This window comes from Oryctolagus cuniculus, chromosome 3 (assembly GCF_964237555.1).
Source record: "Oryctolagus cuniculus chromosome 3, mOryCun1.1, whole genome shotgun sequence".
NCBI classification, from domain to species: Eukaryota; Metazoa; Chordata; class Mammalia; order Lagomorpha; family Leporidae; genus Oryctolagus; species Oryctolagus cuniculus.
In genome coordinates this window covers 63,663,541-63,691,336 of record NC_091434.1, presented here as the reverse complement: position 1 = coordinate 63,691,336, position 27,796 = coordinate 63,663,541, and the positions used below count along the sequence as shown (strand labels likewise).

General features: G+C 38.0%; 1 protein-coding gene across 4 annotated transcripts in view; it reads left to right on the top strand.

Moving 5' to 3' along the window:
- The window catches only part of AGPS (alkylglycerone phosphate synthase), a 136,963-nt gene that overhangs the window by 27,717 nt on the left and 81,450 nt on the right, over positions 1 to 27,796 (top strand). For all 4 annotated transcript variants that reach the window (XR_011387229.1, XM_002712307.5, XM_070070624.1 and 1 more), the window contains exons 3-9: positions 6,653 to 6,743; positions 9,062 to 9,182; positions 9,280 to 9,354; positions 15,529 to 15,600; positions 18,351 to 18,430; positions 22,670 to 22,750; positions 27,522 to 27,647. Coding sequence is in view for 3 of the 4 variants with exons in the window: in XM_002712307.5 (XP_002712353.2) it covers positions 6,653 to 6,743; positions 9,062 to 9,182; positions 9,280 to 9,354; positions 15,529 to 15,600; positions 18,351 to 18,430; positions 22,670 to 22,750; positions 27,522 to 27,647 (646 nt within the window). In the remaining variant the exon portion in view is untranslated. The remainder of the gene's footprint in view (positions 1 to 6,652; positions 6,744 to 9,061; positions 9,183 to 9,279; positions 9,355 to 15,528; positions 15,601 to 18,350; positions 18,431 to 22,669; positions 22,751 to 27,521; positions 27,648 to 27,796) is intronic.

Sequence of the window (27,796 nt, the reverse complement as noted above, 5' to 3'; positions counted from 1 at the left end):
CTTTGGAGAAGTTACTTTCTTTTCAATATAATTGTTTTTTTCCAACTTATACATATTTTGTACCTGAAATAAAATCCCAGGAGTAATAATTAGGAACTAGTTTTGATGAAGATATGAAAACATATATTTGACACCTACTTTTTGATACGAAAAATAAGTATTATCTGTATTCAAATCTCCCATCATTGGGCATGCAGAGGGAAGTTCAAGTGAGAAACTGTAGTGGAAGTTTCTGGTTGAAATTAAATTTCCTAATGTCCTAAATGTTGTCTTTCCTGTTTGAAATAGAATAATGTATAATAGAAACTTATATAATAATGTATATATTGTTATATATATTATATTATTATATTACATATAATATATTATGTATATGTATATATAATAATGTATAACTTATATAATAATGGATAATAGAAACTTATCTAGATGGTGACTTTTCAAAATTTTCAAGGGGAAAAAAATAACTTTTTGAACTTAGAAAACCAACTTCTCTCAGACACAGTTCTTGTTTCACTCTGTTTTTCTCTTTCTTTCTTTGGACCTTGAATGTACAATATTTCTGTTCCATGAAAGGGTAAGATAGTAATTTGTATTTCAACACAGTGCCCTTGAAAGCATAAGACACCTACTGTCTTCTATAATGCGCACTATGTGGCATAGTGGTTTGTGCTAGGAGCATGTGTGTCCTTGTGAAATGAGGGTTTAGGTGCAGAGAATATAATATACTTGATACCCATACCTTAGTGAGTTCCATGGATTCAGTAACTGATTCGTTTTTGTTTTTTTAAGATTTAGTTTTCTTTCTTTCTTTTTTTTTTTTTTTTAATTTATTTTTGACAGGCAGAGTGGACAGTGAGAGAGAGAGAGAGACAGAGAGAAAGGTCTTCCTTTGCCGTTGGTTCACCCTCCAATGGCCGCCGTGGCCGGCGCACCGTGCTGATCCGATGGCAGGAGCCAGGTTCTTCTCCTGGTCTCCCATAGGGTGCAGGGCCCAAGTACTTGGGCCATCCTCCACTGCACTCCTTGGCCACAGAAGAGAGCTGGCCTGGAAGGGGGGCAACCGGGACAGAATCCGGTGCCCCGACTGGGACTAGAACCCGGTGTGCTGGCGCCACAAGGCGGAGGATTAGTCTAGTGAGCCGCGGTGCCAGCTAGTTTTATGTATTTCAAAGACAGAGTATAGAGAGAGGTAGAGACAGAGAGAGAGAGAGGTCTTCCATCCGCTGATTCACTCCCCAAATGGCCACAATGGCCAGAGCTGAGCTGATCTGAAGCCAGGAGTCAGGAGATTCTTCCAGGTCTCCTCCGTGGGTTAAGGGGCTTAAGGACTTGGGCCTACTTCCACTGCTTTCCCAGGCCATAGCAGCCATAGTAGAGAGCTTGATCGGAAGAGGAGCAGCCCAGACACTTCAGGCTGGGGCTTTAACCCACTGCGCCACAGCTCGGGCCCCAGTACCTGGTTCTTAATCTGGATATTCTCACCCTTGATCTGTCAGTTTTCTCAGAAGAGATTGAACTGTAGGGGTCTGATACATTTGCCACAATTATATAAGTGATTTAAAATGAGATTTAAAAGATTGATTTAAAATGTTAGAACCTCAGTTTTTTTGCTTATGGTTCTTTTTTAGGATATGAAATACTTGTAGTGTCCTGTCTGATATCTTGGAATCTAGAAAACAAAATGCAGCTTGTTAGGAGAGCATAAATTCAAAACAAAATGAATTCATTGGTCTTGATGGATATTTTATCCAGGTGGTAATGGACATACAAAAGCCTCATTTCTTGGTATCATTGACTCCTGAGACAGTGTTCGTGGGGAAGAAGAAAAAAAGGGTGCAGCTCACTGGAGAAGCCTGTGACCGAGACCAGAATGATTATCTGGTGTATTCTTTTGGGTAGAAGGAAATTCCCGTACACAGAAATGGGATGTAGGGGTATATGTGGCACAGCAGGTTAAGCTGCATTTCTGTGAGCACTGATTCTAGTTCCCACTATTCTACTTCTGATCCAACTCCCTGCTAATATGCCTGGGAAAGCAGCAGTAGATAGTCCAATTATTTGGGCTCCTGCCACCCATATGGGTGACCTGGATGAAAGTCTAGCTCCTGGCTTCAGCCCAGCCCAGCTCCAACTGTTGTGGCCATTTGGGGAGTGAACTAGCGGATGGAAGAAGTATGTCTCTGTCTTTCCCTCTTTGTTTGTAACTCTGCCTTTCAAATAAATAAATAAATTTTAAAAAAGAAAAAAGAAGTGGGATTTAGATGTTCTGGGAGTGTTGGCTACACAAACAATAGACTAACACTAAAGAACTGATAGTTTCCATTTTGATGCTTCCACAAGCACCTTTATCTTATATTAGCACAATAAACTAAATTGTATTAAATTATAGCTTTCTCTATATCTACTGTAGATTCTTGGATAATGGATAAATTGGTATAATTCTTTGTTATCAGAAAATATTTACAAACATTCTTTAAGATTTTTTACTTATTAAATGCTTACTGAATTATAATACCCTTGAAAAATGAATAGTTACATTTTAAAAATAATGAAGAGATTGAGGATGAGAGATGTTAACTAGTTTACCTGGGGTCACCTGCTCTGTGGGAAATTGGGGTTAAAAACCAAGTGTTTTAAGCTTTGTTCGCAGACTGTTTCTGTTTTGTTGTGCTTGTGAGTTATTTGTGAATAACTGGAGATCCAGTATGTTGATTCAGTTTTCTCTCCAAGCTCTGGCAGCACTTTTTGGTAGTCTTCGATACTCTGTACTGACAGAGTGGAATTGGTTGTATTGTAAAAAGTCATCTTGTGATACAAATGCCTATTGTTCCACTGAAAGGCAAAGGGCAGAAGCATAAGAACACTGTGATATTCTTGAGAGAGAAAACAAAATCTGTGTCTCAAAAGACTGAGTACAAGAAAATACTACTTGGCTGAACAGTTTATAAATTCACCATTATGTATTAATAATATATATTAATAATATTAGATTGTAAGGACAATTTTTGAAGTTCTTTATAGAAATTTTTCTATCCTGGCAGTGTGGTAGACTGAGCAAATATGTACATTTTAACTTCTATAAATGCACAAGGTGAATAAAATACCAAAGAAAGAAATATAATACAGCTGGAAAGAAACAAAGGAGAATCCTTAGGTGTTAGAAACTGAGTGCCTCTTGGTGAAAATTTATGGAGGAGTTACCCTATTTCTGATCCAAAGAACACTGACAATATTGGGGTTTTTATAAGCAAGTGTAATCAATTGTATTTATATTTTGGGGAATTTGACATTTCATACCAAGCTATTAAGTTAGGAGTTGTTTTTATAGGCTGTCACAGAATTAGAGAAAAATAACTTCTTTTCCCTGAACAGTCTTAGCTTTTGAACAGGTTTATAATTTGTCACTTTATAAATTTCTAGGTTTATCATCTGGCACTCTTACTCCTCCTGGGTATAGATGAATTGAGTCTTCCTTGGTTTAAGTATCATAAGGCAGTGTTTTAAAATGAATTTTATAATTTATGTAAAATAAAATTTTGAAAATGTCATTCTTTGATTTTAATTGGCACATGCAAAGCACAAGTTAGTGCATAAATGGAGAGAGAATTTGGATTTTTTATACTTTGTATTTTCAGTGGCATAATTTTTCATTGATGTCTTATCTGATTATTAAGAGGCTATTAAATTACATAGCAATTGTGGAACTCACTCTGAGAATGGAGAGTTATATATCCTGATATTTTTATTGCTTCTTATGCACTGCCCCAGAGTGAGTCTAAGTCACTTTATTTATAGTCCTGATGTATACTTCCTCCTTGGATACTTAGCATTTTTTTTTTTTTTTTCATATAGATTGATTTCACTGGTCTTGAAAAAATTCTGATTCTCTGTCATCTGTAGTATGGTGTAGTTTAGTCCTAAGGAAGAATGGTAAATTAATTACACAGTATATTTGTCAATGAAAACTACTTCCTAATGTTCTCAAAATAATTTTCAGTTATGTTAAAGAACTGTTCAGTAGTCACCCTGATTCAACAGTTGGTTTAGATGGTCGACTTTCCCCTTGTCACATTTTTGACAAAAGTTGCACGTTTTCTGCCCAAGTATTTAACCTTGCAAGTTTTTTAAATAACAAAATTATTTAACTTATTTGAAAGGCAGAGTTCCAGAGAGAGATGGGGAGGGAGAGAGAGAGAGATCTTCCATCTTTGATGGATGAATGGGAAATAATTTTGAGCAAGAGTATTCCAGATTAAACGTTTTAAGTAGTTTGCCAGACATACAAGGGAGCTTCAGGAAATTCATGGAAGAATGGAATTAAAAGATAATATGTGTTTTCCATGAACTTTTTGAAATTCCCTCATCAATGTTAAGACCAGTCAAGTTTCAGTGTTGGCTTAATTGTTCTTTGATTTGGAATAGTGACCACTATTGTCTAATTTTTTCCTCTAATTTTCTTTACTCAAAATCACACACACAAAATAAAAATAGATATAGGAAGACTTAAACTATCATTTTAGAAAAAGTTAGTTTCAAACTTACCTTATATAATATACACAGATCAATTCCAGATGAATTATAGACTTAAATTTATAAAATTATAAAATTGCTGGAAGAATACTCCAAGTATGTTTCTGAGTTTGAGGTAAGCAAAAAAAGCAGAAGACATGAAGCATTAATTGAAATAGAGAAAATGTAAGTCAGTTAAGCAGCATTAAAATATGGAACTTATTTTCATTAAAAGATTCCTTTGAGAGAGTGAAAAGCTAGGTCACAGAAGAAAATGTTTATATATGTGTGTGTGTGTGTGTGTGTGTGTATATATATATTCTTACTTGGAAGAACTATTACGCATCAATCAGAAAACAGCAATAACCAGATAGGAAAATGAGCAGAAGCCTTGAAATGACATTCAAAACGAGATATTCAGATGGACAACAGACACTAAAATAGGTGCTCCATCTCATACGTAATCAGTGGAATTCAAATTAAGACTAGGGTGAGATACCAATAGAATATCTCAGAGTTTCAATTATAGAATTTCTATTTTGTAACTTTTTAGTTTCTATTTCTTTGCTAATCCTTTTCTGTTATTCATGGGGAGGATATTGTTTCTTTTATCCTTTAGCATAGTTGCAAAAGCCACTTTAAAATCCTTGTGATATTTCCAGTATCTTGGATTATCTTGGGGTCAGTCATTATTGTTTGCCCTTTCTCTTCATTTAGGGATTACACTTTTTGTTTCTTGTCTAGTAATTTTGGAGTATATCATGGACATCGTCAATAATATGTAGCAAGAACTATGGATTCTGTTACATTCTTCTAAAGAAGCTTATTGTTTTAAATCAAGAAATTAACTTGACTGATCTTAAACTTCAAATTCTGTTCCTCTGTGGTGGTGACTGAGCAGCTGAATTGTATGTTCAGTTGTTTTTAGCAGCTGTTTGAAAGACTCCATTACATGCTCCATGCTCGCATAAATCAGGACCAGCCAGACATTCAGACTGAGTTGGTAGGCAGGTCCCTCTTTTACTCTTCTTGTGATTTCCTTGTATGCTTTCCAAGTACTGTGTTCACTTCAAATACTGTCCTGTGGTCCTGAAGCCAGGAAGACTATAGGTTTTCAGTATTTTTATTACTTTTTGTGGCACTAGCTGGGCTTTCCTTCTGGCTGAAACCTGTTTAAAAAGCAAAACCAAGGGTGGAGGTCAGCACTGTGGTGTAGTAGGTTAAGCTGCTTCCTGCGATGCCAGCATCTGCTGTGGGCACCAATTCGAGTCCTGGCTGCTCCACTTCCAATCCAGCTGTCTGGTAATGAGCCTGGTAAAACAGTGGAAGATGGTCTACATCCGTGGGCCCTTGCACCCATGTGGGAGACCCGGATGAAGCTCCTGACTCCTGGCTTCTTCCTGGCTCAGCCCTGGCCTTGTGGCTATTTAGGGAATGAACCAGCGGTTAGAAGATCTCTCTCTCTGCCTCTCTCTGTAATCCTGCCTTTCAGATAAAGTAACTAGATCTTAAAAAAAAAAAAAAAAAAAACAAGGAATACCATTTAGTGTAGTGGTTAAGCTGCTGCCTGGAGTGCTTGCATCTCATGTTGGAGTGCTTGGTTTTGAATCCTGGCTGCACTCTCCATTCTAACGGGTTGGGTCCTTGCCACCCACATGAGACCTGGATTGAGTTCCTGGCTTTTGGTTTCGGTCTGGCTCATCCCCAGCTGTTGTGGGCATTTGAGAAATGAACCAATAGTTTGGAGATCTCTTTCTTCCTCTTTGTTTCCCTCCTTCTCTCTCTCTCCACTGTTTCCCTTTCTCCCTCACTCTCTCTTCTTCTGTCTCTGCCTTTCAAATAAATAAAATTAATAATAATAATAATAACTGAAAAGAACAAAACTGGATACTCACAGTGGTTTTTCCTTAACTTCCATTATTGTTTGCTGGCTTTTGGTCTCTCTATAGTGCCTTAAGATAGTTGGGTTTTGTTTGTTTTGATTTGATTTTGTGTAGAGTTTACAGTTATACTTGTATGTGGGAGGGTTGGTTTAATAGGAGCTGCTTAGCTATTACCAGAAGTAGAACTGCACTCTTAAATTTAAATGAAGAGAAATGAAGAGACTTTGCTCTAATATTTTACCCTCTTTGTATCTTAGGTATCCTCTTAGTGGCATGGTTTTACCAACTCTTAGAGAATGGATCCAAAATACCCTTGGAGTAACTCTGGAGCATAAAACTACCTCTAAAGTAAGCAAACAAGAATGATTACAAACAAGCTTACATGTGTTTTTTAATACCAAATTAATCTTTATAATTTATTATATTTGCTTTAATGCAGTTGTCTTTTTTGTTAGGCAAACTTGATAACCACTACACTATGGAATCAGACAGCTTGCAATTGTCTTTTTTGTAAAAATATGAAACCTATTAGTTATATTGTCCTGGTTATGGTTTTTAGGGGCAATTTTTTAGGGCCACAGTTCTAGATCCTAATCTTAGAATTTATCTGGCAAACTTTTTATCCACTCTGAGCCTTGGTTGTTTTAATTTGAGAAACAAATTAATTTTCTTTACTGAAGAACTTCTTGTTCTTTGTCTCACAGAGTAATGGTGAAGTGAAAATTAGTTAATTCTGTGTAGAGCAATTTGTTTAGTAGACTGACAGGAATCTAGGATTAATTATAGAATAATCTAAAATAAAAAGGTAATGTTATGTTTAATGTTAAAATGTTTAGAACATTTAAATAGGTTCATGTTGTTTTGCTGTTCTGAAAGTGGGATTAGGAAACTTTAAACTGTATATATGAAACTAATGAAATATTTAGCATTTTAAAGTGCTTTTTAAAAATTTTTACCATTAATTGCATTAGCATGGTGATCTGCATGTCTCTCTGAGTGTAAGCTCCATAATACAGGGATTGTGTGTTGTGTTGTATTCTCCATGTAATCCAATATATTACAAAGAGATGCAGGCATTCACGGAGTACTTGTTAGATTCACTTATGGAGCTACAGTTATTTTATTCTGGTAAATAAATTAGGCTGAACAACTACTTCCTTACTCTTTCTAAACTATGCTTTTAACTTCTCTTACAGGTCTCTTTTGTTACCTTAAATTCTTTCACTCTCTTGACTATTTGTAATGACCTTTTTTGGACACTGATACAGTCAACATGCTGTATCCAGAAATTTCATCAATTTTAGATGTACGCCTTTTATCTTTTCAATTTTTAAAATATATTTATTTGTGAGGCAGAGAGATAGAGAACGAGACAGAGAGAGGGAGAGAGACGGAGAGAAATATCTCCCATGCACTAGTTCACTCCCCCAATGCCCACGACAGGTAGAATTGAACCAGACCAAAGCTGTTGAACTGGGAACTCAACACAGGTCTCCCAGATGATACCTAGGGCATCATCTGCTGCCTCCCAAGGTCCTTATTAGCAGGAAATTGTAATTAGCAGCAGAGTTGGGACTTGAACCCAGGCATTCTGGTTTTGGATGTGGGAATACCAAGCAGCATTTTAACTACTGTGCCAAATGCCTGCTTTGAGCCCTTTTCAGTTTTTAATAGCTTAAATATTAATTGATATGTTTCATTAGAGTTTTTTTTAGTCATTTCTTTGTACTATAGGATAAATTTCATGAAGTCAAGATTCTTTCTTCTGTCTGACTCACCACTGTGTCCCCAGTGCTTGTACAATCACTCAGTAAATATGTATGATACAAATGAATAAGAGCATATACAAGTCATATATTTTTCTTTATACATTCTTACACTTTGTTTTTTCTCAAATACTGTGTCATAGCTCTTTTTGTTCATAGCACGTTTGATTTGGCCAGCCATTTATAAACTTCTGCTTATATGCTAGGCATATTAGATACTTTTGAGAAGAAGTATCACATTTAACTTGTCTTCATTACAGCAACCCTATACATTTGGTGGCAGTAACCTCATGTAATTGACTAAGAAACTAGGGCTCATGGGAGTTGGGTGACATGTCCAGTCTCACAGTTTTAACTGTGCAGTTGAAGATGAAATTTTATGTTGCCTGTTAATTGAAGTTGACAAACAAGTTTATGATTAATTATGTCATGAGTTTTAAAGCAGCCCTATAAAAAAGGGCTTATTATTGTGAAGCTTTCTGTTGATCATTTTAAAAGAGTAACTGAAGAACAGGAAATACTAAATTTAAGTGCAGATAAAGATTTAGATAATGCACAAGTCAAGGAGCTCTTCCCCAGTCTCCTTAACATAAAGTTGAAGATTGGAGACTGCTTTCTTCCCTCTTCTTATTGTAATCTTTAGAAATAAGGAAAAAGTGGGCCCTAGAAGCAGAGAAAACATTGGGCTTTTGTAATTTATGATATAAACTCTGATTAATAAGGCTACTTGTAATTTGCATATTCACAAAATTGGTTTATGGTTTATTGGTTTATTATCTGGCATTTTCCTATGTTTTTATCTTGAGATTAAAACAAATCTGTATTTTAAAGTCATTCTCTCTGAGGTATTCAAAATTTATTTTCTAAAAGTAAGTCAAAGATTTCAATTCTGTTTTTTAGGCATCTTTAAATCCTAGTGATACACCTCCTTCTATTGTAAATGAAGATTTTCTTCATGAACTTAAAGAAACCAATATTTCATATTCACAGGAAGCAGAAGATCGAGTATTTAGAGCTCATGGTAAGCTACTTTATATTAATACTTTTTATTTTTAATTATATAAATTTTCTATAGTTTAAGATGTTTTTACATTTTTCTCTTTTAAATCACAAAACAGGTCATTGTCTTCATGAGATATTTTTGCTCAGGGAAGGAATGTTTCAGCGAATTCCTGATATAGTTTTATGGCCAAGTAAGTTTTTTTCTTCTTTTTATCATCAATTCAGTATTGTTAAATCTTAAATAAATTTAGTGGTTGAAAAGATACTTCTTAACATGAGTTGTAAAAAATATAAATAGCTATATTTTAAGAGTTTATTAAAGGTCATGAAGTCCTTTTTTCTTTTTATTTTTTTGAGAGGCAGAGAGCAGAGAGAGAAAGAAAAAAAGATAGACAGGTGCCACCATCCATTATTTCACTCCATAAATGCCTACAGCAGCTGGGTCTGGGCCAGGAGGAAGCTGAAAGTTGGGAATTCAATCCAAGTCTTCCACATGAATGGCAGGGCCTCTGCTACTGGAGCCATCACCTGCTGCCCCTCAGAATGTGCATTAGCAGAAAGCTGGAATCAGAAACAGAGCTGGCACTCAAACCCGATCCCGTACGGCATTCACGCATCTTACCTGCCATCTTAACTGCTGGGTCACATGCCTACCCTTTTCGTCTTCTCTTGATCTGATCATACTTAACTTTTTTTTTTTCTTTTTTAAGATTTATTTATTTATTTGAGAGGCAGAGTTATAGACAGAGAGAGGGAGATACAAAGAAGTCTTCCATCTACTGATTTACTCCCCAAATAGTCGCAACAGCCAGAGCTGAAGCCCGGAGCCAGGTGCTTTGTCCAGGTCTCCCACAAAGGTGCAGAGGCCCAAGCACTTGGGTAATATTCCGCTGCTTTCACAGGCACAGTAACAGGAGCTTGATGGAAGTAGAGCAGTTGGAACTCAAAACAGTGCTGTAGGTGGAGGCTTAACCTACCACACCACAGCTCCAGCCTCTGAACTGTTGGTTTTAACGATTGATTTTGTTGATGATTGAGTCTTCATTTTAAATGTAAATGATCATATTGGGAGCTTAGTAGAAAAATCTATTTTTGGTTAATTTGGAAGCTTAAATAAATTATTATCAACCAGTGATATATTTGGATATATGGAAACTTAATTAAAATAATTGATAACTGCAAGCTAATAATAGTAGCTTGTTGAAATCAGCTTGTAGGGTAAAAACATTTTAAATTTGTATGTATGCCTTTGAAATGAATTAAGTGTTTTTTTGTTTTTTTGTTTGTTTGTTTGTTTGTTTGTTTTTGACAGGCAGAGTGGATAGAGAGAGAGACAGAGAGAAAGGTCTTCCTTTGCCGTTGGTTCACCCTCCAATGGCCGCCATGGCTGGCGCGCTGCGGCCGGCGCACCGCGCTGATCCGAAGGCAGGAGCCAGGTGCTTATCCTGGTCTCCCATGGGGTGCCAGGCCCAAGCACTTGGGCCATCCTCCACTGCACTCCCGGGCCACAGCAGAGAGCTGGCCTGAAAGAGGGGCAACCGGGACAGAATCCGGCACCCTGACCGGGACTAGAACCTGGTGTGCCGGCGCTGCTAGGTGGAGGATTAGCCTATTGAGCCGCGGCACCGGCCAAAATGAATTAAGTTTTGAGAAGTCATTTGGATTTGGTTTGGGATGAATTTTCTCTTGTTATTTTGCTTTTTGTGAGGGTTAGGTACTATATTTATATAAATGGTTTTTTACTCATCTCTTTTAGCAGATACTTTAAAGCAGGACATATAATAATTTATATATAATAATATATGATAATATATATTAATAATATATAATAATTTGTTGTACATAACTGTGGTTTTTTTTAGCTTTTATTTAATAAATAGAAATTTCATAGGTAGAGCTTTAAGAATTTAGCAGTTCTTCCCCCCATTCCCGCCCTCCCATCCCGACTCCCATCTTACCTCCTACTCCCTCTCCCATTCCATTCTTCAGTAAGATTAATTTTATATTTTTATTTTTTATTTATTTATTTTTTGACAGGCAGAGTGGACAGTGAGAGAGAGAGACAGAGAGAAAGGTCTTCCTTTACCGTTGGTTCACTCTCCAATGGCCACTGCGGCCGGTGCGCCGCACTGATCTGAAGCCAGGAGCCAAGTGCTTCTCCTGGTCTCCCATGGGGTGCAGGGCCCAAGGACCTGGGCCATCCTCCACTGCACTCCCGGGCCACAGCAGAGAGCTGGCCTGGAAGAGGAGCAACCGGGACAGAATCCGGCGCCCCAACTGGGACTAGAACTCGGTGTGCTGGCGCCACAGGTGGAAGATTAGCCTATTGAGCAGCGGCGCTGGCCAAGATTCATTTTAATTATCTTTATATATAGAAGGCCAACTCTAAGTAAAGATTTCAACATTTTGCACCCACACAGACACACAAAGTGTGTCTGAAGACCAGTTTTACCATTAATTCTCATAGTACAATTCATTAAGGACAGAGGTCCTACACTGCTTTTCCTAAGTGCATTGGAATTGGAGCAGCTGGGACTCTATAACGGGTGCCCATGTGGCATGCCAGCATTGCAGGCGGAGGCTTTACCTGCTGTGCCATAGTGCCGGTCCCCACCTTAGCTGTGTCTTGAGAAGACCTTTCAAGTGTGCTTTCTAGATATTTTCTTCATGTGTTTGACTATTAAAAAACTGAGAAAATATCAGAGTGCAAGTATGTACCTTGCTTCAACATATCCAAATATTTTTAAAAGCCCAGGTTTAGGAAACAGATGGAGTTACTTAGTACACAAAGGTTTTCTTGCTTTGTAAAATACTTCTCATTTGATTTATTCCCTCATAGTTCTGCCCTTCCTTCCTTTCTTTTTTAAAATTTCTATTCTTTTTAAAATTTTTAAAAAATATATTTATTTATTTGTTTGAAAGGTGGAGTTACAGAGGCTGAGAGAGAGAGGTCTTCCATCCACTGGTTCACTTCCTAGCTGCCTGCAATGGCCGGAACTGAGCCAGTCTGAAGCCAGGAGCCTGTACTTCTGGCAGGGATGCAGGGGCCCAAAGACTTGGGCCATCTTCTACTACTTTCCCAGGCTATAGCAGGGGGCTGGATTGGAAGTAGAGCAGCCAGCACTTCAACTGGTGGCCATATGACATGCTGGCATTGCAGGTGGAGGCTTTACCTGCTACACCACAGCACTGGCCCCTAAAATTTCTATTCTGATTTCCTCTTTAGTCACTTACCAATGCCTATGTGGGTTTTTGTAGCCTTAAAGATTTTCATGCCTTCAAGTTTGTTGTCTCCCCAGTCTTCCTATACTCTCTTGAGGGGTTAGTTTTTGTAAAATGGAGTAACTGTCTTCAGGGGTTAGTTATATGAGTGAGGTATCCTGGTTGGAGTAAGGACTTATAAAACATGTGTCTTCCCTGATTTGGAGTCTTCTAAGTCCATTCCAAGCAGGATATGTCACCTTTGTGACCTTTACACAGTGTGTCTATCTGTGCCTTTCATTTAGTTTGGATAAGTGGTCATTCATACAATACATTGTTATTGATAGTAGGTATAGTTATAAAACTGTAATTTTTATATGGCATTAACATATTTTGAAAATTGTTTCACTTACTAAATTTAGTATGTATGAATTATTTTCAGTAGCTTAAATACTAGAAACTTAGGTCTGTGGAAATACAGACTTGGTACTGGTTAATGCTGAGGCTAAGCAGTGACCAAAGCAGAAATCCCTGTTCTGGGTACCCTAAGATCTAGTGAGGGGTGTGGGGAGCCACATGATAAAAATATATATTTCATACTGGACAGTCTTAAATGGTATGAAGAAAAAGCATATAAGAGGGTAGAGTGAGAAAGGGTAGATGGTGAGATAGATGTGTACTGTTTTAGATAATGTCAGTGACTTTCTTAGAAGGTAGTTTTGCCTTGCTAAAGTTTTTGAACAGCCATATTCATGTGTTTTATTAATTTTTACTTATCTAGTATTCCATTTAGTAAAAAATTTTGCCACAAATGGTAGGCTCTGTAAGCTTAATCTGAAACCTTGAAAATGAATTTTCATTACAAATTGGAATGACAATGACATGTATTCTTAGCATTAAATAAACCTGAGAAATCATAATTACAACTTTTATAGAACAATACTTTCACTTTTATAAATGAATATACATTTGTCTATTTTCCTGAGCATCCTTATTTCCTTTTCAAGATCTTAGTAATTAATATTAGATACTTAGGGGCCAGGTAAAGCCACCGTCTGCTACACCAACATGCCATATGGCCACCAGTTTGAGACCTGACTGCTCCACTTCTGATCTAGTTCCTTGCTAATGTGTCTGATAAAGCAGCAGAGGATGATCAAGTGTTTGGGCCACTGCACACATGTAGGCAACCTGGAAAACGCTCCTGACCCCTGGCTTCAGCCTGGCTCAAACCCGGCTGTTGTAACCATTTCAGGAGTGTGCTAGTGGATGGAAGATCTATCTCTCTTTCTGTGTTTCTTTTTTTCTAACTCTGACTTTCAAATCAGTCAATCAATCAATCAATCTTTTTTTTTTTTTTTTTTGACAGAGTGGACAGTGAGAGAGAGACAGAGAGAAAGGTCTTCCTTTGCCGTTGGTTCACCCTCCAATGGCCACTCCGGCTGGCACGCTGCGGCCAGTGCACCGCACTGATCCGAAGGCAGGAGCCAGGTGCTTATCCTGGTCTCCCATGGGGTGCAGGGCCCAAGGACTTGGGCCATCCTCCACTGCACTCCCTGGCCACAGCAGAGAGCTGGCCTGGAAGAGGGGCAACCGGGACAGAATCCGGTGCCCCGACTGGGACTAGAACCCGGTGTGCCAGTGCCGCAGGCGGAGTATTAGCCTATTGAGCCGCGGTGCCGGCCAATCAATCAATCTTTTTAAAAATTTAGAAATTTGCCTAGGTTCCATGCTTCAAGTCTCTCTCCTGCATGCCATCTTATACTCTGTCAGGAGATCTTTCTGAAATAATCTCTTTGCCATGTTTTTCCCCTCCCTAAAGACCTCCTCCAATGTCCCATTGGCAATCAAATTGAGTCTTAGCACCACTTGTTTGGCATTTGAGACCATCACAGCCAGGTTTTTGTTACTTACATAACTTTTGTATTGATAACAGAACCTTTCAGTTATGTATAATAAAAAGGAATTCATGTGCAGTAAAGGTTGTAGAACATTTTAATATTTATTTAACAACAAAATAAAGATTTACCATGGTGCTAAAATTAGTGGGTGAAAGTATGATGAGAAATGATGTTTACATAGTCTAAGTGTCTCTCACAAGACACTGATTTTTTTTTTTTTAAAGATTTATTTTATTTATTCAAAAGGCAGAGTTACAGGGAGAGGTAGAGACAGAGAGAGAGGTCTTCCATCCGCTGGTTCACTCCCCAGATGGCCGCAATGGCCAGAGCTGCGCCGATCCGAAGCCAGGAGCCAGGAACTTCTTCCGGGTCTCTCACACGGGTGCGGGGACCCAAGGACTTGGGCTATCTTCTACTGCTTTCCCAGGCCACAGCAGAGATCTGGATTGGAAGGAGCAGCCGAGACTAGAACCGGCGCCCATATGGGATGCCGGCCCTTTAGGCCAGGGGCGTTAACCAGCTGCGCCACAGCGCTGGCCCCACAAGACACTGATTTCAACAGGAAACATCATGGAGGGACCTAATAGACACCCCTTAACAACATGATGGATGTTAATATTACCAGAAATGAGACATACCTACATCATGTGCTTCCAGATATAATGCATTGAGAAAGGCACAGTATTTTCCCTGTGAAATTACCACTAGAATGTTTAACCTGAATTTACTCATGAGGAAACACACAAAAACCAAAACTGAGAAACATTCTATGAAATAACTGACCAGTGTTGTTTAAAAATATCATGATTATGAAAGGTAAAAGTAGACTGGGGAAATGTCTGTCTTCAAAGAAGATGCAAGACTTGATAACCAAATGTAGTGTGTGAACCTGGATTTTTTCCTGGACTGGAAAAAGGACATTAGTGAGACAATGGTAAAATTTGAATAAGGTTTGTAGGTTAATTGATTGTCTTAGATCATTGTTGATTGCTTGGTTTTGCTAATTGGACTATAGTTAGGTAAGATATTACTTGGAGGTGTAGAGTGCAAGAAATTCTTAGTATTATTTTTGTGACTTTTTTGTAAGTTTGAAATTCAAAATGGCAAGTTTTAAAGAAATTACTTTCATGTTGGTGTTTCATGTATTAATGATTGAATAAATGAAGTTTTAGACATTGAATAACTTTATAGACACTTATTTTGCAGTTACCCAGATTTTATTCATGTCCCTGTGATTAACTTATTCTCCCTTTTTTTTGACAGCATGTCATGATGATGTAGTTAAGATTGTGAATCTAGCGTGCAAATATAACCTTTGTATCATACCAATTGGTGGTAGGTATTATGTCTTTTGAATTTTCATATGATATAAATTTATTCTTTCCATTTAAAATATTTTAAATATTTGTGTCATCCCAATGAGAATAGACATCTTTGTAAGAATGGTTGTGGTACTCCTGAATCTGTTCTAAGTCTACCTAGACTGTTTGATACATAGAGTACCCTTAGCATAGGTTTTTCTCCAGTTGGATCCTAGTTGAAGTTGTATTTTAATTCCTAAATAAAAAAATACGTTCCTACTTTAGTCATTTTTTTAAAGATTTATTTATTTTATTTGAAAGTCAGAGTTACACAGAGAGAGGAGAGGCAGAGAGAGAGAGAGAGAGAGAGAGAGATCTTCATGGAATGGTTCACTCCCCAGTTGGCTGCAATGGCCGGAGTTGCGCCGATCTGAAGCCAGGAGCCAGAGCTTCTTTCGGGTCTCCCATGTGGGTACAGGAGCCCAAGGACTTGGGCCATCTTTCACTGCTTTCCCAGGCCACAGCAGAGAGCTGGATCGGAAATGGAGCAGCCGGGACTAGAACTGGTGCCCATATGGGATGCTGGCACTTCAGATCAGGGTGTTAACCCGCTGCGCCACAGTGCCGGCCCCTAGTCATTACTTCTGACATGTATGTTTATGGAGATAATTAGATCACTATCAATTAAGAGATCAATCAGTACAGTGATGGCCAAATTAATAATATCTTTTGTTTTAAAGATTTATTTATTTATTTGAAAGTCAGAATTGCTGAGAGGCAGAGGCAGAGAGAGAGAGAGCTCTTCCATCTGCTGGTTCACTCCCCAGATGGCCGCAATGGCTGGAGCTGAGCCGACCTGAAGTCAGGAGCCAGGAGTTTCTTCTTAGTCACCCACTGCTTTCCTGGGGCCACAGTAGAGAGCTAGATTGGAAGAGGAACAGCTGGGACTAGAACTGGTGCCCATATGGGATGCCAGTGCCCCAGGCAAAGGATTAATCTGCACCACAGCACTGGTCCCCAGTAGTCTCTTTTAATACAGATATGAGCATGTTTTGCACTGAGACAAATTTGATCTCTGGAGATCTTTTATTGGCTGCATTATTTTAACAACATACATAATAAGCCAAAGAAAGTTACCTTGACCAAACTGCCATTGATGGAATGCAATGGGGTCCCCAGCAATTCCAGAAGCTCTAGATGATCTCTTCAGCTGACACTTCCTGTGAATTCATGCGACAAAGGCATTGCATTGCCACTTACTATGAAATATTTTTCTGATTTCAGATGCCTATGATAAACAGTGATTACTGACCACAGGCATCATGTTCTTAACTGACAGCTTATGGTTTTACCTCATTAACTTAAACTGAACCTGACAGATCAACACACTCTGTTCTTGTAGAAGATAATTTCTACCTGTTTACTTCCATGCAAAATGTATAGAAGTACATTTTTTAGTGTATACTGGAATTATACAGATCTGGCTAAGAACTAAGAATATTGTGTTATTCTTTATTGTCAAGAAAGTATTTTCCTTTGACAGCAGGGATAAGAGAAAAACACAGTATACTTTTTAGGAATTCTATGTAGTATTTGTTCTATATTAAAATCATTTCACCAATAAACATAAGTGATTTTTAAATATTGCATAGTCTGGACATTTTTAACCTGTTTCTATTCTAATTTGTATTTTGTATAAGCTTATTAAGATATTATTTTAAATGATAAATGATTCTCATAATTATGATAGAAAGGAGGTAATGGTGTCTCTAGGATGAATCTTAGTAATCAGTAGCTTAGAACTTTTCTAATCATGTTTTTGGAGTTCACAAATTGCTAGGGGCTTTACTTGAGTGTGTATGTCCAAGGAATGGAGCCATATCCCGTTGCTTTCAGTTCCATAATATTGCTTCATTTTGGCACACAGCATAAAATAAAGGTGTTTGGTTTTTAGTGTGTTAACTTTTTTTTAAAGATTTATTTATTTATTTGAAAGTCAAAGTTACACAGAGAGAGAGAGAGGTCTTACTTCCGTTGGTTCACTCCCCAGATGGCCCCAAAGGCCGGAGCTGCGCCAATCGGAAGCCAGGAGCCAGGAGCTTCTTCCAGGTTTCCCATGTGGGTGCAGGGACCCAAGGACTTGGGCCATCTTTTGCTGCTATCCCAGGCTGTAGCAGAGAGCTGGATTGGAAGTGGAGCAGCTGGGTCTTGAACTGGCGCCCATATGGGATGCTGGTGCTTTAGACTAGGGCGTTAACCCACTGTGCCACAGCACGGGCCCTGTGTGTTAGCATTTGCAAATGGCATTTTGCAAACTAGAACTAGGTATCACTTTTTTTTTATTTTTTAAGATTTATTTATTTACATGAAAGAGTTACACAGAGAGAGAAGGAGAGGCGGAGAAGAGAGAGGGATGTCTTCCCTCCGGTGGTTCACTCCACAGATGGCCGCAACAGCTGGAGCTGCGCCAATCCGAAGCCAGGAGCTTTCTCTGGGTCTCCCACATGGGTGCAGGGGCCCAAGGACATGTGCCATCTTCCACTGCTTTCCCAGGCCATAGCAGAGAGCTGGATTGGAAGTGGTGCAGCCAGGACTTGAACCGGTGCCCATATGGGATGCCGGCACTACAGGTGGCAGTTTTACCCACTATGCCATAATGCCGGCCCCAGTATCACTTTCTTATTGGGCCTCTCTGTATACTGTGTATTAAGAATTTGCCCTAGAAATGTAGTTGAAACTATTTTAAAATAATTTTAAACTTCAGCTTGTTTTCTATTTTGGCAGGAGGAACAAGTGTTTCATATGGCCTGATGTGTCCTGCGGATGAGACACGAACAATTATTTCTTTGGACACTTCACAAATGGTATATGATAATTTAAGATGTATTTGAAAGTAGCTTCTATTTAAATATTTCTATGGCTCATCCTTAGTTGTCACTTAAAAAAGATCTGTTACCCATTTTATTTAAATGTATTTCATCTTTATATTTTACTCTTCTGGTATGCAAAAGCTAAAATCACTGTTGTTCTTAAGTATGTATTTTGATGCTGTTTCTATGAAATTGATATATGAAATTCATATTTTGAGAAGCACGAGTTGGAATAGGAACATGCTACATGACTTGATTTGTGTCATTCAAAAAGAACACATGATATAAATTAAGGTTAATTTGAATCATCAAAGCTTACTTGTCCCCCAAATTTATATTAAAGCTGTTGCATTTTTTGTGCACATGAATAAATGCACCAGCTAATGTTAACAATAGGATTACTTTCTGAAGTTCTGGCCCAAGTTCTGCTGATCCAAGAATTGGCCATTGTGCCATGTTAAGGTTTTAATTTGATTTGAACTTTATCTTCATGCAAGTCAAGAAAATTCCTGGTTACATATTCCTATATTATAATAAAAATGATTTAAAATCTTTTTAATTTGAAATTTTTCTTTTTTTGCACAAGAGCTTTATTCATGATTATAGAAAAATGGAAATAGCTCATGGTCCATCAGTTGTTCACTTAACATCAGTTTTTCACCTAACAGGTCGTGAATTAAGCTGTGATGTATTCATACCATGGAATACTACTCATCAGTGAGCAAAGAGCTGCTACACATGTATGACTCTCAAAACATGCTGAGTAAAAGAAACATACACAAGATTACCTACTATGAATCCATTTATATGGAGTTCTAGAGTAGGTAAAACTAAACTTTGGTGAACAAAATTCTAACAGTGGTTCCCTGTAGAGGAAGGGAAGAAATCTGATATGATGGAAATATTCTGTAGCTTGCTAGGGATTTGGGTTATGTAGGTATACATCAAAATTTAACAAACAGTACACTTAACATTTGTGCATGTTATTGGATGCTTTTCTTGTAGAAAAAACTCATGACACATACAAGGGGTCTTCTAAAAGTTTATGGAAAATATGTATTATGAAAAAACTGTGGATTTCTAAATTTTTCACATCAAAACAAATTTCCCTGTTAATTCCATTTTCCCTCAAACGTTTTTAGTCCCCTTGTATGTTGAAAAGCTTACGAGTCAAGTATAGAGGTCTGCAACTTACTTTGATATGAGTAAAGATAAAAGATTGATGAACAGGTATGTGATAAAGAATGGTAAAATATAGAATCTAAGTGGTGAGTAAAGGCATGTTGCTAGTGTGCTTAGAACTTTCCATCAAAAAAATGTTGCAGTGAAAAACAGTCATGGAACACAATTGCAGGGTGTGGACTATTTGATATTTTTCAAACACCAAAGTAGAGAATGCTATACCTCTTCTTTAGACTTAAGTAGTTATTAATATTTGTCATACTTGTATAATCTTTTTTCTCTAGTATTTTTTTTAAAGATTTATTTATTTATTTGAAAGAGTTACACAGAGAGAGAGGAGAGGGAGGGAGGGAAAGGAAGGGAGGAAGAGAGGTCTTCCATCTGATGGTTCACTTCTCAGTTGGCTGCAATGGCTGGAGCTGTGCCAATCCGAAGCCAGGAGCTTCTTCCAGATCTCCCACATGGGTGCAGGGGCCCAAGCACTTGGGCCATCTTCTACTGCTTTCCCAGGCCACAGCAGAGAGCTGGATTGGAAGTGGAGCAGCCGGGTCTCTAACCAGCATCCATACGGGATGCTTCAGGCCAGGGCGTTAACCTACTGCACCACAGTGCCAGCCCCTTTCTCTAGTATTTTTAAAGCAAATCTGGTAGTTTGTTACTTTACAGCTATCTGTTTAAAATAGGACATTTTCTCAAGTAACTAATATGTTATCACTCCTGGCAAAATCAAAAATAATTCCTGAAATTACATAATATTCAGTCCGTGTTCAATTTTTCACTGATCTCAAAAATGTCTTTATTTTATTGTTCATTTGTTCAAATGGGGATCCAGATAAGGTTAATGTTAGCTTTTGGTTATTTCCCTTAAGTCTCACTTTATCTAGAAGCTTCTTCTTCCTCCCTATTTTTTGAATGCTGTTGGCTTTTGAAGAAACTAGGTTATTTGTAGTGTAGAATGTCACATTTTGAATTTGTTTCCTCTTCTTGGTGTCATATAACTCTTCCTCTAGTATATAGAAATTAGATTAATTAGATTCATGTATAGCTTTTTTTTTTTTTAAGCAAGACTATCTTCTCTGGTGATTTGTTTTTTCCTCTTAGAAGTTTTGTTTTTAATTGACACAATGATTGTATCTGTTTATGGGGTACAGTGTGATGTTTTGATATATGTATACATTGTATTGTGCAATGATTTCATTGCTCTGTATTATGGTGTTTTTTTTTTTTTTTTTGAGTGTCACATAACATCAGGTGAGGTGGTACAGATTAGCTGGTTGTCCTGGTTTTAGTATTGCTAAAATGATGAGCAAGTTCACATAATGATTTCCTGATTACTTTACGATGAAGTTCCTCTTCAACCTTTCTCCTATTCTATTGTTTAAGAAAAGGCAGTTTCCTCAGGAGACAGTAGAAGGATTGTATGGAATAGACTTTGGAATGTAAATGAATTTCTGGCTCTTTATCTTACTATGTGCAAATTTACCTTTAAATCTGTTACTGAATGTGTAAAACAGAGACAGTAATACTGCAGGATGGTATTGTGAAAACTAAGTTAGATATCTTAACATTGAGCAAATGTATAAAAATTTTTTAAAATTATTTTTAATATAAAAGAACCAAGTTCCTGTAGTTGATGGATAAAATAATAAGAATATGATACCTACTTCCCTCCCTCCCCCTTCCTTTCTTCCTTTTATAATTTTTGTGATAACATATTTTTAATTTACTTTGTATTCACAGGCTTAATGTTCCACTAAACAGTCTAACAAGTGAAAAGTAGAAAAACCACTCAGAAATTTAGACAAAGGCTATAAATAATTAGATTTTTATACTCTATATTAGCTATCACAAATCAGAAAACCTGTGATATGTGTCTTCAGTTCTGGCTTATTTCACTAAGCATAATGGTTTCCATTTGCATCCATTTTGTTGAAAAGACAGGATTCCATTCTTTATGACTGAGTAGCATGCCATTGTGTATATATTTATATACACATCACATTTTCATTATCCTGTCACTAGCTAATGGACATCTAGGTTGATTCTTAAATCTTAGCTATTATGAGTTAAGCTGTTAAAAACATGGGGGTCCAAGTAACTCATATACTGATTTCATGTCCTTTGGGTATATGCTCAGAAGTGGGATGGCTGGGTCACATGATAGATCTGTTTCAAATTTCTGAGGAACCTCTATGTTGTCTTCTATAGTGGTTATACCAGTTTACATTTCTTCTAACCATATATATATTTTTTTTATTTTTTATTTTTTTTTATTTTTTGACAGGCAGAGTGGACAGTGAGAGAGAGAGACAGAGAGAAAGGTCTTCCTTTGCCGTTGGTTCACCCTCCAATGGCCGCCACGGCCGGCACGCTGCGGCCGGCGCACCGCACTGATCCGATGGCAGGAGCCAGGAGCCAGGTGCTTTTCCTGGTCTCCATGGGGTGCAGGGCCCAAGCACTTGGGCCATCCTCCACTGCACTCCCTGGCCACAGCAGAGAGCTGGCCTGGAAGAGGGGCAACCGGGACAGAATCCGGCGCCCCGACCGGGACTAGAACCCGGTGTGCCGGCGCCGCTAGGTGGAGGATTAGCCTAGTGAGCCGTGGCGCCGGCCTTCTAACCATATATTTTTTAGAGTATCTTTTTCTCACATCCTTGCCAGCATTTTTTATTTTTGGATGATAGCCATTCTAACTGGGATCAGAAGAGGAGCAGCCAGGAACAAAACCTAGGATGCCAGTGCTTCAGACCAGGGTGTTAACCCGCTGCGCCACAGCGCCGGCCCTGTGGAGTTTCATTCATATAAAATCTGAATACAAACAAAGTCCGTGTTTTAAATCAATTCTTGGGTACTATACTGCCTTACTACCATCTTTGTCATGCTGTGTAGTGAAACCTAAGTTGAGGTTGTTTCCAATGTGGATGGAGTTTGGAGGGCACCCTGCTTGCTTAAGTACTGTTTTGTCACTGTTGCTTTGAGTTAAGAAATAACCTTTCCTGAGAAAATGTCAGAAGTTCCTGGAGATCAGACTTTTTTCTTCCTTTGCAACAGAATCGAATCCTTTGGGTTGATGAGAACAACCTGACAGCTCATGTAGAGGCTGGCATAACAGGACAAGAGTTGGAAAGACAGGTATGTTATTTCTTTAAGATTTTTAAATGGCTGTGTCCCTCTGAATGAAGTACCTTTCACAAAACACTTTTCACTCACCAAATCTGTTCAGTTTCTGTTGTAGGTCAGGCATTGAACGAAACGCTAAGGACACAGTAGTGATTGAGACACTACTCTCTACCCTTAGGTAGCTTATATTAAGGCAGAAAGTTAGATACATATTAGAAAATTGGTGATTCAGAGTTAGAAATGCTATATGGAGGCTACATGAGTCATCAGAATGGGCCACATGGGAAGGAATTGAACAAGAAGATATCATAGAAGATGTGATGTTTAAAAATGAGACTTCAGAATGCATCACAGTTAACCAAAACCGGAGATGAGGTGGGAAGAACAGTCAGAGGAAAGAGTGTGTGCAGAGGTATTGCCATAGCTGCTGCTTTTGGGGAACTGCAGATACCTATGAATGGCTGAAGTCTAGTATGGGTGTTGGGAGAATACGCATTCTTGTTGTTTTGTACATTGCCCTGGATTGGGCATATTGATGGTAAAGGATGAAGCCAGGAAAGCATGAAGAGTTTAGATCTAAAAGGGCCTTATAAAGTTCCTTGTAGAAGGTTAAATTTTACCTTTATCCTTAGCTAGTTCTTGGCTATGACTGGTGTGTGTTAGGGCCGGTTGACTGCTGCAGTAATTTAGGCAAGGACCGATTGGGATCTGAACTGAAGTACTGGGAGCAGAATGGAACAAACTGGACATGGAACTTTCATGTCTTGGTAAACTACATCAGCCAGGAAAATGTTGGTACTTGTATTTGGTATTTGTTGAACTTTTCAATGTACAATTTCATTAAAAGCTGCTCATCTCCTGAGTTATTGGAGCTCTTGGAGTATTTGTAGCACTTTTTGGGGCTCCTTTTCTTTCTTGAAAATTTATTGAAGTTGGCCTGTTCCTGACCAATTCTGGGTGAAAGATTATGTTTATTTTCTACTTAATGCAGAGAACTGGATAAAGATGAACATATTTGTTGAAGTAGTGTTAAAGACCTGTGGTCAGTCAAGGTTTTATAGAAGTCAGAATAAGGATTTTTTTTTTTTTTTTTTTTTTTTGACAGGCAGAGTGGACAGAGAGAGAGACAGAGAGAGAAAGGTCTTCCTTTTGCCGTTGGTTCACCCTCCAATGGCCGCCGCTGCAGCCGGCGCACCGCGCTGATCCGATGGCAGGAGCCAGGAGCCAGGTGCTTTTCCTGGTCTCCCATGGGGTGCAGGGCCCAAGCACCTGGGCCATCCTCCACTGAACTCCCTGGCCATAGCAGAGAGCTGGCCTGGAAGAGGGGCAACCGGGACAGAATCCGGCGCCCCGACCGGGACTAGAACCCGGTGTGCCGGCGCCGCAAGGTGGAGGATTAGCCTATTGAGCCACGGCGCCGGCTTAGAATAAGAATTTGTAAATTATTATAGTTGACAATGAACTTCAGTGGGTAGAATAATAATAATTAATGAAAAAATCTTTTATTTGCCTGAATGACACATTATCAACTTAGCATTTTTTAAATAACAAAGCATGGCTTTTTTATGTCTGCAATTTTATATCCTTTATTATAGCATTTGATGTAGTATCTTAACCTTTCCAAGTTTTCTTTTTTTTTTTTTAAAGGTTAGAATTAAAATTCCTTGAAAATTTAAATGGCATTTTCCTAGACTAGGAACTTCTGATATTTTTGCCTCTAGTTCATTTCTCTAAATGCCAATACAGAGCGCTCTCTCTCTCTCTCTCTCTCTCTCTCTCTCTTTTTTTGCCTCCAGTAGCTATAATATGGTTTCTACAGGTATTTTGATCCTGGTTCAAGTTCTTCCTCATTAAACCTCTGTGTCCTTCAGGTTCTATATCAGCTGAGATAACCAGTTTAAAATGTCCTGCTTTTTCCTCTTAAAATTTTTAAAATGACATGAACACAGTAGTTCAGTAGTGAATTTAAATCTCTTTAATTTGTAAATTACATTGATTTTAGTGTGTATAAAATTTAAGGGAAACTACAGATATCAGTTATGAATTCAAGGGAATATTTTTCAGGTTTATTAAATCTTGGCTACTTTATTAGTAGTCTGGGGATGTGTGGCTCTAATGGTTTTTCTGCATGGGAATAACATCACTAGCAATATCACATTATCTTTACTTATTTCTAATAGTTAATTAGTGCTTACTGTAAACCTCAAGTGTACCTCCCAGCTGTGTCACCTTGGGCAAGTTACAAGCTTGTATGTCTCAGTTTCTTCATCGATAAAACAATAATAATTTCTACTTCATAAGGTTTTTGGTAGGATAAAGTAAATTAGTAAAGTACATAAAGCTTGCCCAATTTTTAGATTGGGTTGTTTTCTTGTAATTCCATTTGAGAGTTCTTTATGTATTCTATAATATGCAAATTAGCCAGGGTAACTGACAAGTCTCATATCTGGATTTTTTTTTTTTTTAAGATTTATTTATGTGTTTGAAAGGCACCATTACAGAGAGGTAGAGGTAGAGGTAGAGGCAGAGGCAGAGGCAGAGAGAGAGAGAGAGAGAGAGAAGTGTTCCATCTACTGGTTCACTCCCCGAAAGGGCCACAATGGCTGGAGCTGGGCTGATCTGAAGCCAGGAGCCAGGAATCTTATTTTGGGTCTCCGATGCAGGTGTAGAGGCCCAAGGACTTGGGCCATTCTCTGCTTTCCCAGGCACGTTAACAGGGAGCTGGATCAGAAGTGGACCAGCTGGGACTTAAACTGGCGCCTATATGGGATGCCAGCACTGCAGGCAGCAGCTTTACCTGCTCTGCCACAGCACTGGCCCCTGATATTCAGATTTTTAACCATTCTTCTTTTTTTTTTTTTTTTTTTTTAAAGATTTATTTATTTATTTGAAAGTCATAGCTACACACAGAGAAAAGGAGAGGCAGAGAGAGCAAGGTCTTCCATCCAATGGTTCACTCCCCAGTTGGCTGCAGTGGCCAGAGCTGGGCTGATCAGGAGCCAGGAGCTTCTTTCAGGTCTCCCACGTAGGTGCAGGGGCCCAAGGACTTGGGCCGTCTTCTACTGCTTTCTCAGGCCATAGCAGAGAGCTAGATTGGAAATAGAGAAGCCAGGACTCGAATTGGTGCCCATATGGGATGCTGGTATTGCAGGTGGCAGCTTTACCCGCTATGCCACAGCACCAGCCCCTAACCCATTACTCTTAATATCATTTACCTAGTAGGAAGTTACATTTTTAACAAGGAAGTAGATTTAAATTAGTGTGGTAGGTAGAGCTCCTTAAGCATAGGAACATTTTTAGATCCTTGTTTTCATTGCTATACACAGTCCTGATACTTGGTAGCTACATGTGTTTTGGAAGAAGTAATGAAATAGCCTACCAGACATAAGAAGCAAATTAGGAGCATACTGGATACAGAATATACTGATAGAAATAATCTAAGTTTGTATTGAAAGATTGACTTCTTTGTAAGTAATGTGGAAGTTTTTTTTGAATCATATGAATATATGAAAATTCCTTCTTCAGTGCCAAATATATCTTGGGACTCAATGTATTTCTGTTTTTCTTCTAAATTCATAAAATTGAGTAGTAGCAGTCTTTTGAGAAGAAATAACATTAGTTTGTTTAGGGATGGAAATAGGACAGAAATACAACCTAACAGTCTGATAGACTTTAGATTGGTTAGCCATGGATTTAAACTACTTATTTGTGAGTGGGTATTAAATTCTTAAAATTAAATATATTGAATATTTAGTGAAAAAAACACTTATTATATAACAATTGATATCTTTCAAATCTTGTTTTCCTAGCAGCAAAATTTGAAAAGAAAAATAACTTGCAGTGATAATGTACAAAAACTAACAAATTATATTTCTTCTAACACACCGTTGAATTTTAGATTACAGCTTTTGTACTGTACTTAAATACACAGATACAAACATAGCTGACATATTCTACATCTCTGCATGGCTTGCTTGAAAAATAGAAGCAGTTGCTTAACTGGATGACTATCAAAATGGTCAACACAGATTGATGGGCTTGAGTGCAGTAGACAGTAGGTATGCAGATGGTGGCGTCTGTACCATTTGACAGGAGATGGCTGGGTCTTTAAAATGATTTCAGTGGGATGGCTTTGGTGTTGTTGCAGTAAAGGGCATCCATTCAACCTCAGGTGCTGTGCAGATGGCAAAGCCAAGCTAATATAGAAAAATGAGAAACAAGTGACTGTTTAATGTACAGGAATGCATGATCTGCATCACAAATAAATGGTGGTATTAAATGCAGGAAACCTAGCCAGATGGCTGTACATTAAAACACATGACTCCTTGAGAGAATTAAGTACAGGCAATTTGCTCGGATTTTCTGCAGGCCTGCTGCATATTATATTAGGGTAGGGAGACCAGGAGATTAAGTACTTTATTTATTGAAAGTGTTTAGGTGAAGTTGGCAGTTATTTAAGCATAATCTGATCTCTCTAGGTATTTTAATTGTTGGTGGGAAAAAAAAATAGAAGAGGGGACGGCAGGCATTAAAACAAAAGGATGTAACAAGTAAAATTGTCTAGTGAACCTGAGGAAAATACAATTGTGTTTTGGCCCACATTTTTCAGTTTTGTGAAGTTTGCCATTAGGCAGAATTTAAAGTATTTTTTTTCTACACAGGTTTTCATTAATTCAAATACCAGTGAAATATGCAAATCTAAAAGTGAGAAGAGTTAATGTGTTGAGCTCTGTGTGAAAAGGGACCATTTTCCTTAGTAAAATGTTGCATTTTTGTTTTTTAGCTTAAGGAAAGTGGTTATTGTACAGGTCACGAACCAGATTCTCTGGAATTTAGCACTGTGGGAGGATGGATTTCAACTCGGGCATCAGGCATGAAGAAGAATATCTATGGCAACATTGAGGACCTGGTAAATTGCTTTCTAGTTATTATATAATAATTGATTTATGTGTAGAGATTAATATAGTATGATTAAAGGCTTCTAAAAATTAAGAATTGGATGATAGACCTACCTAAAATTATACCCCTTTTATTATAGTGAAATTAAATATATATAAA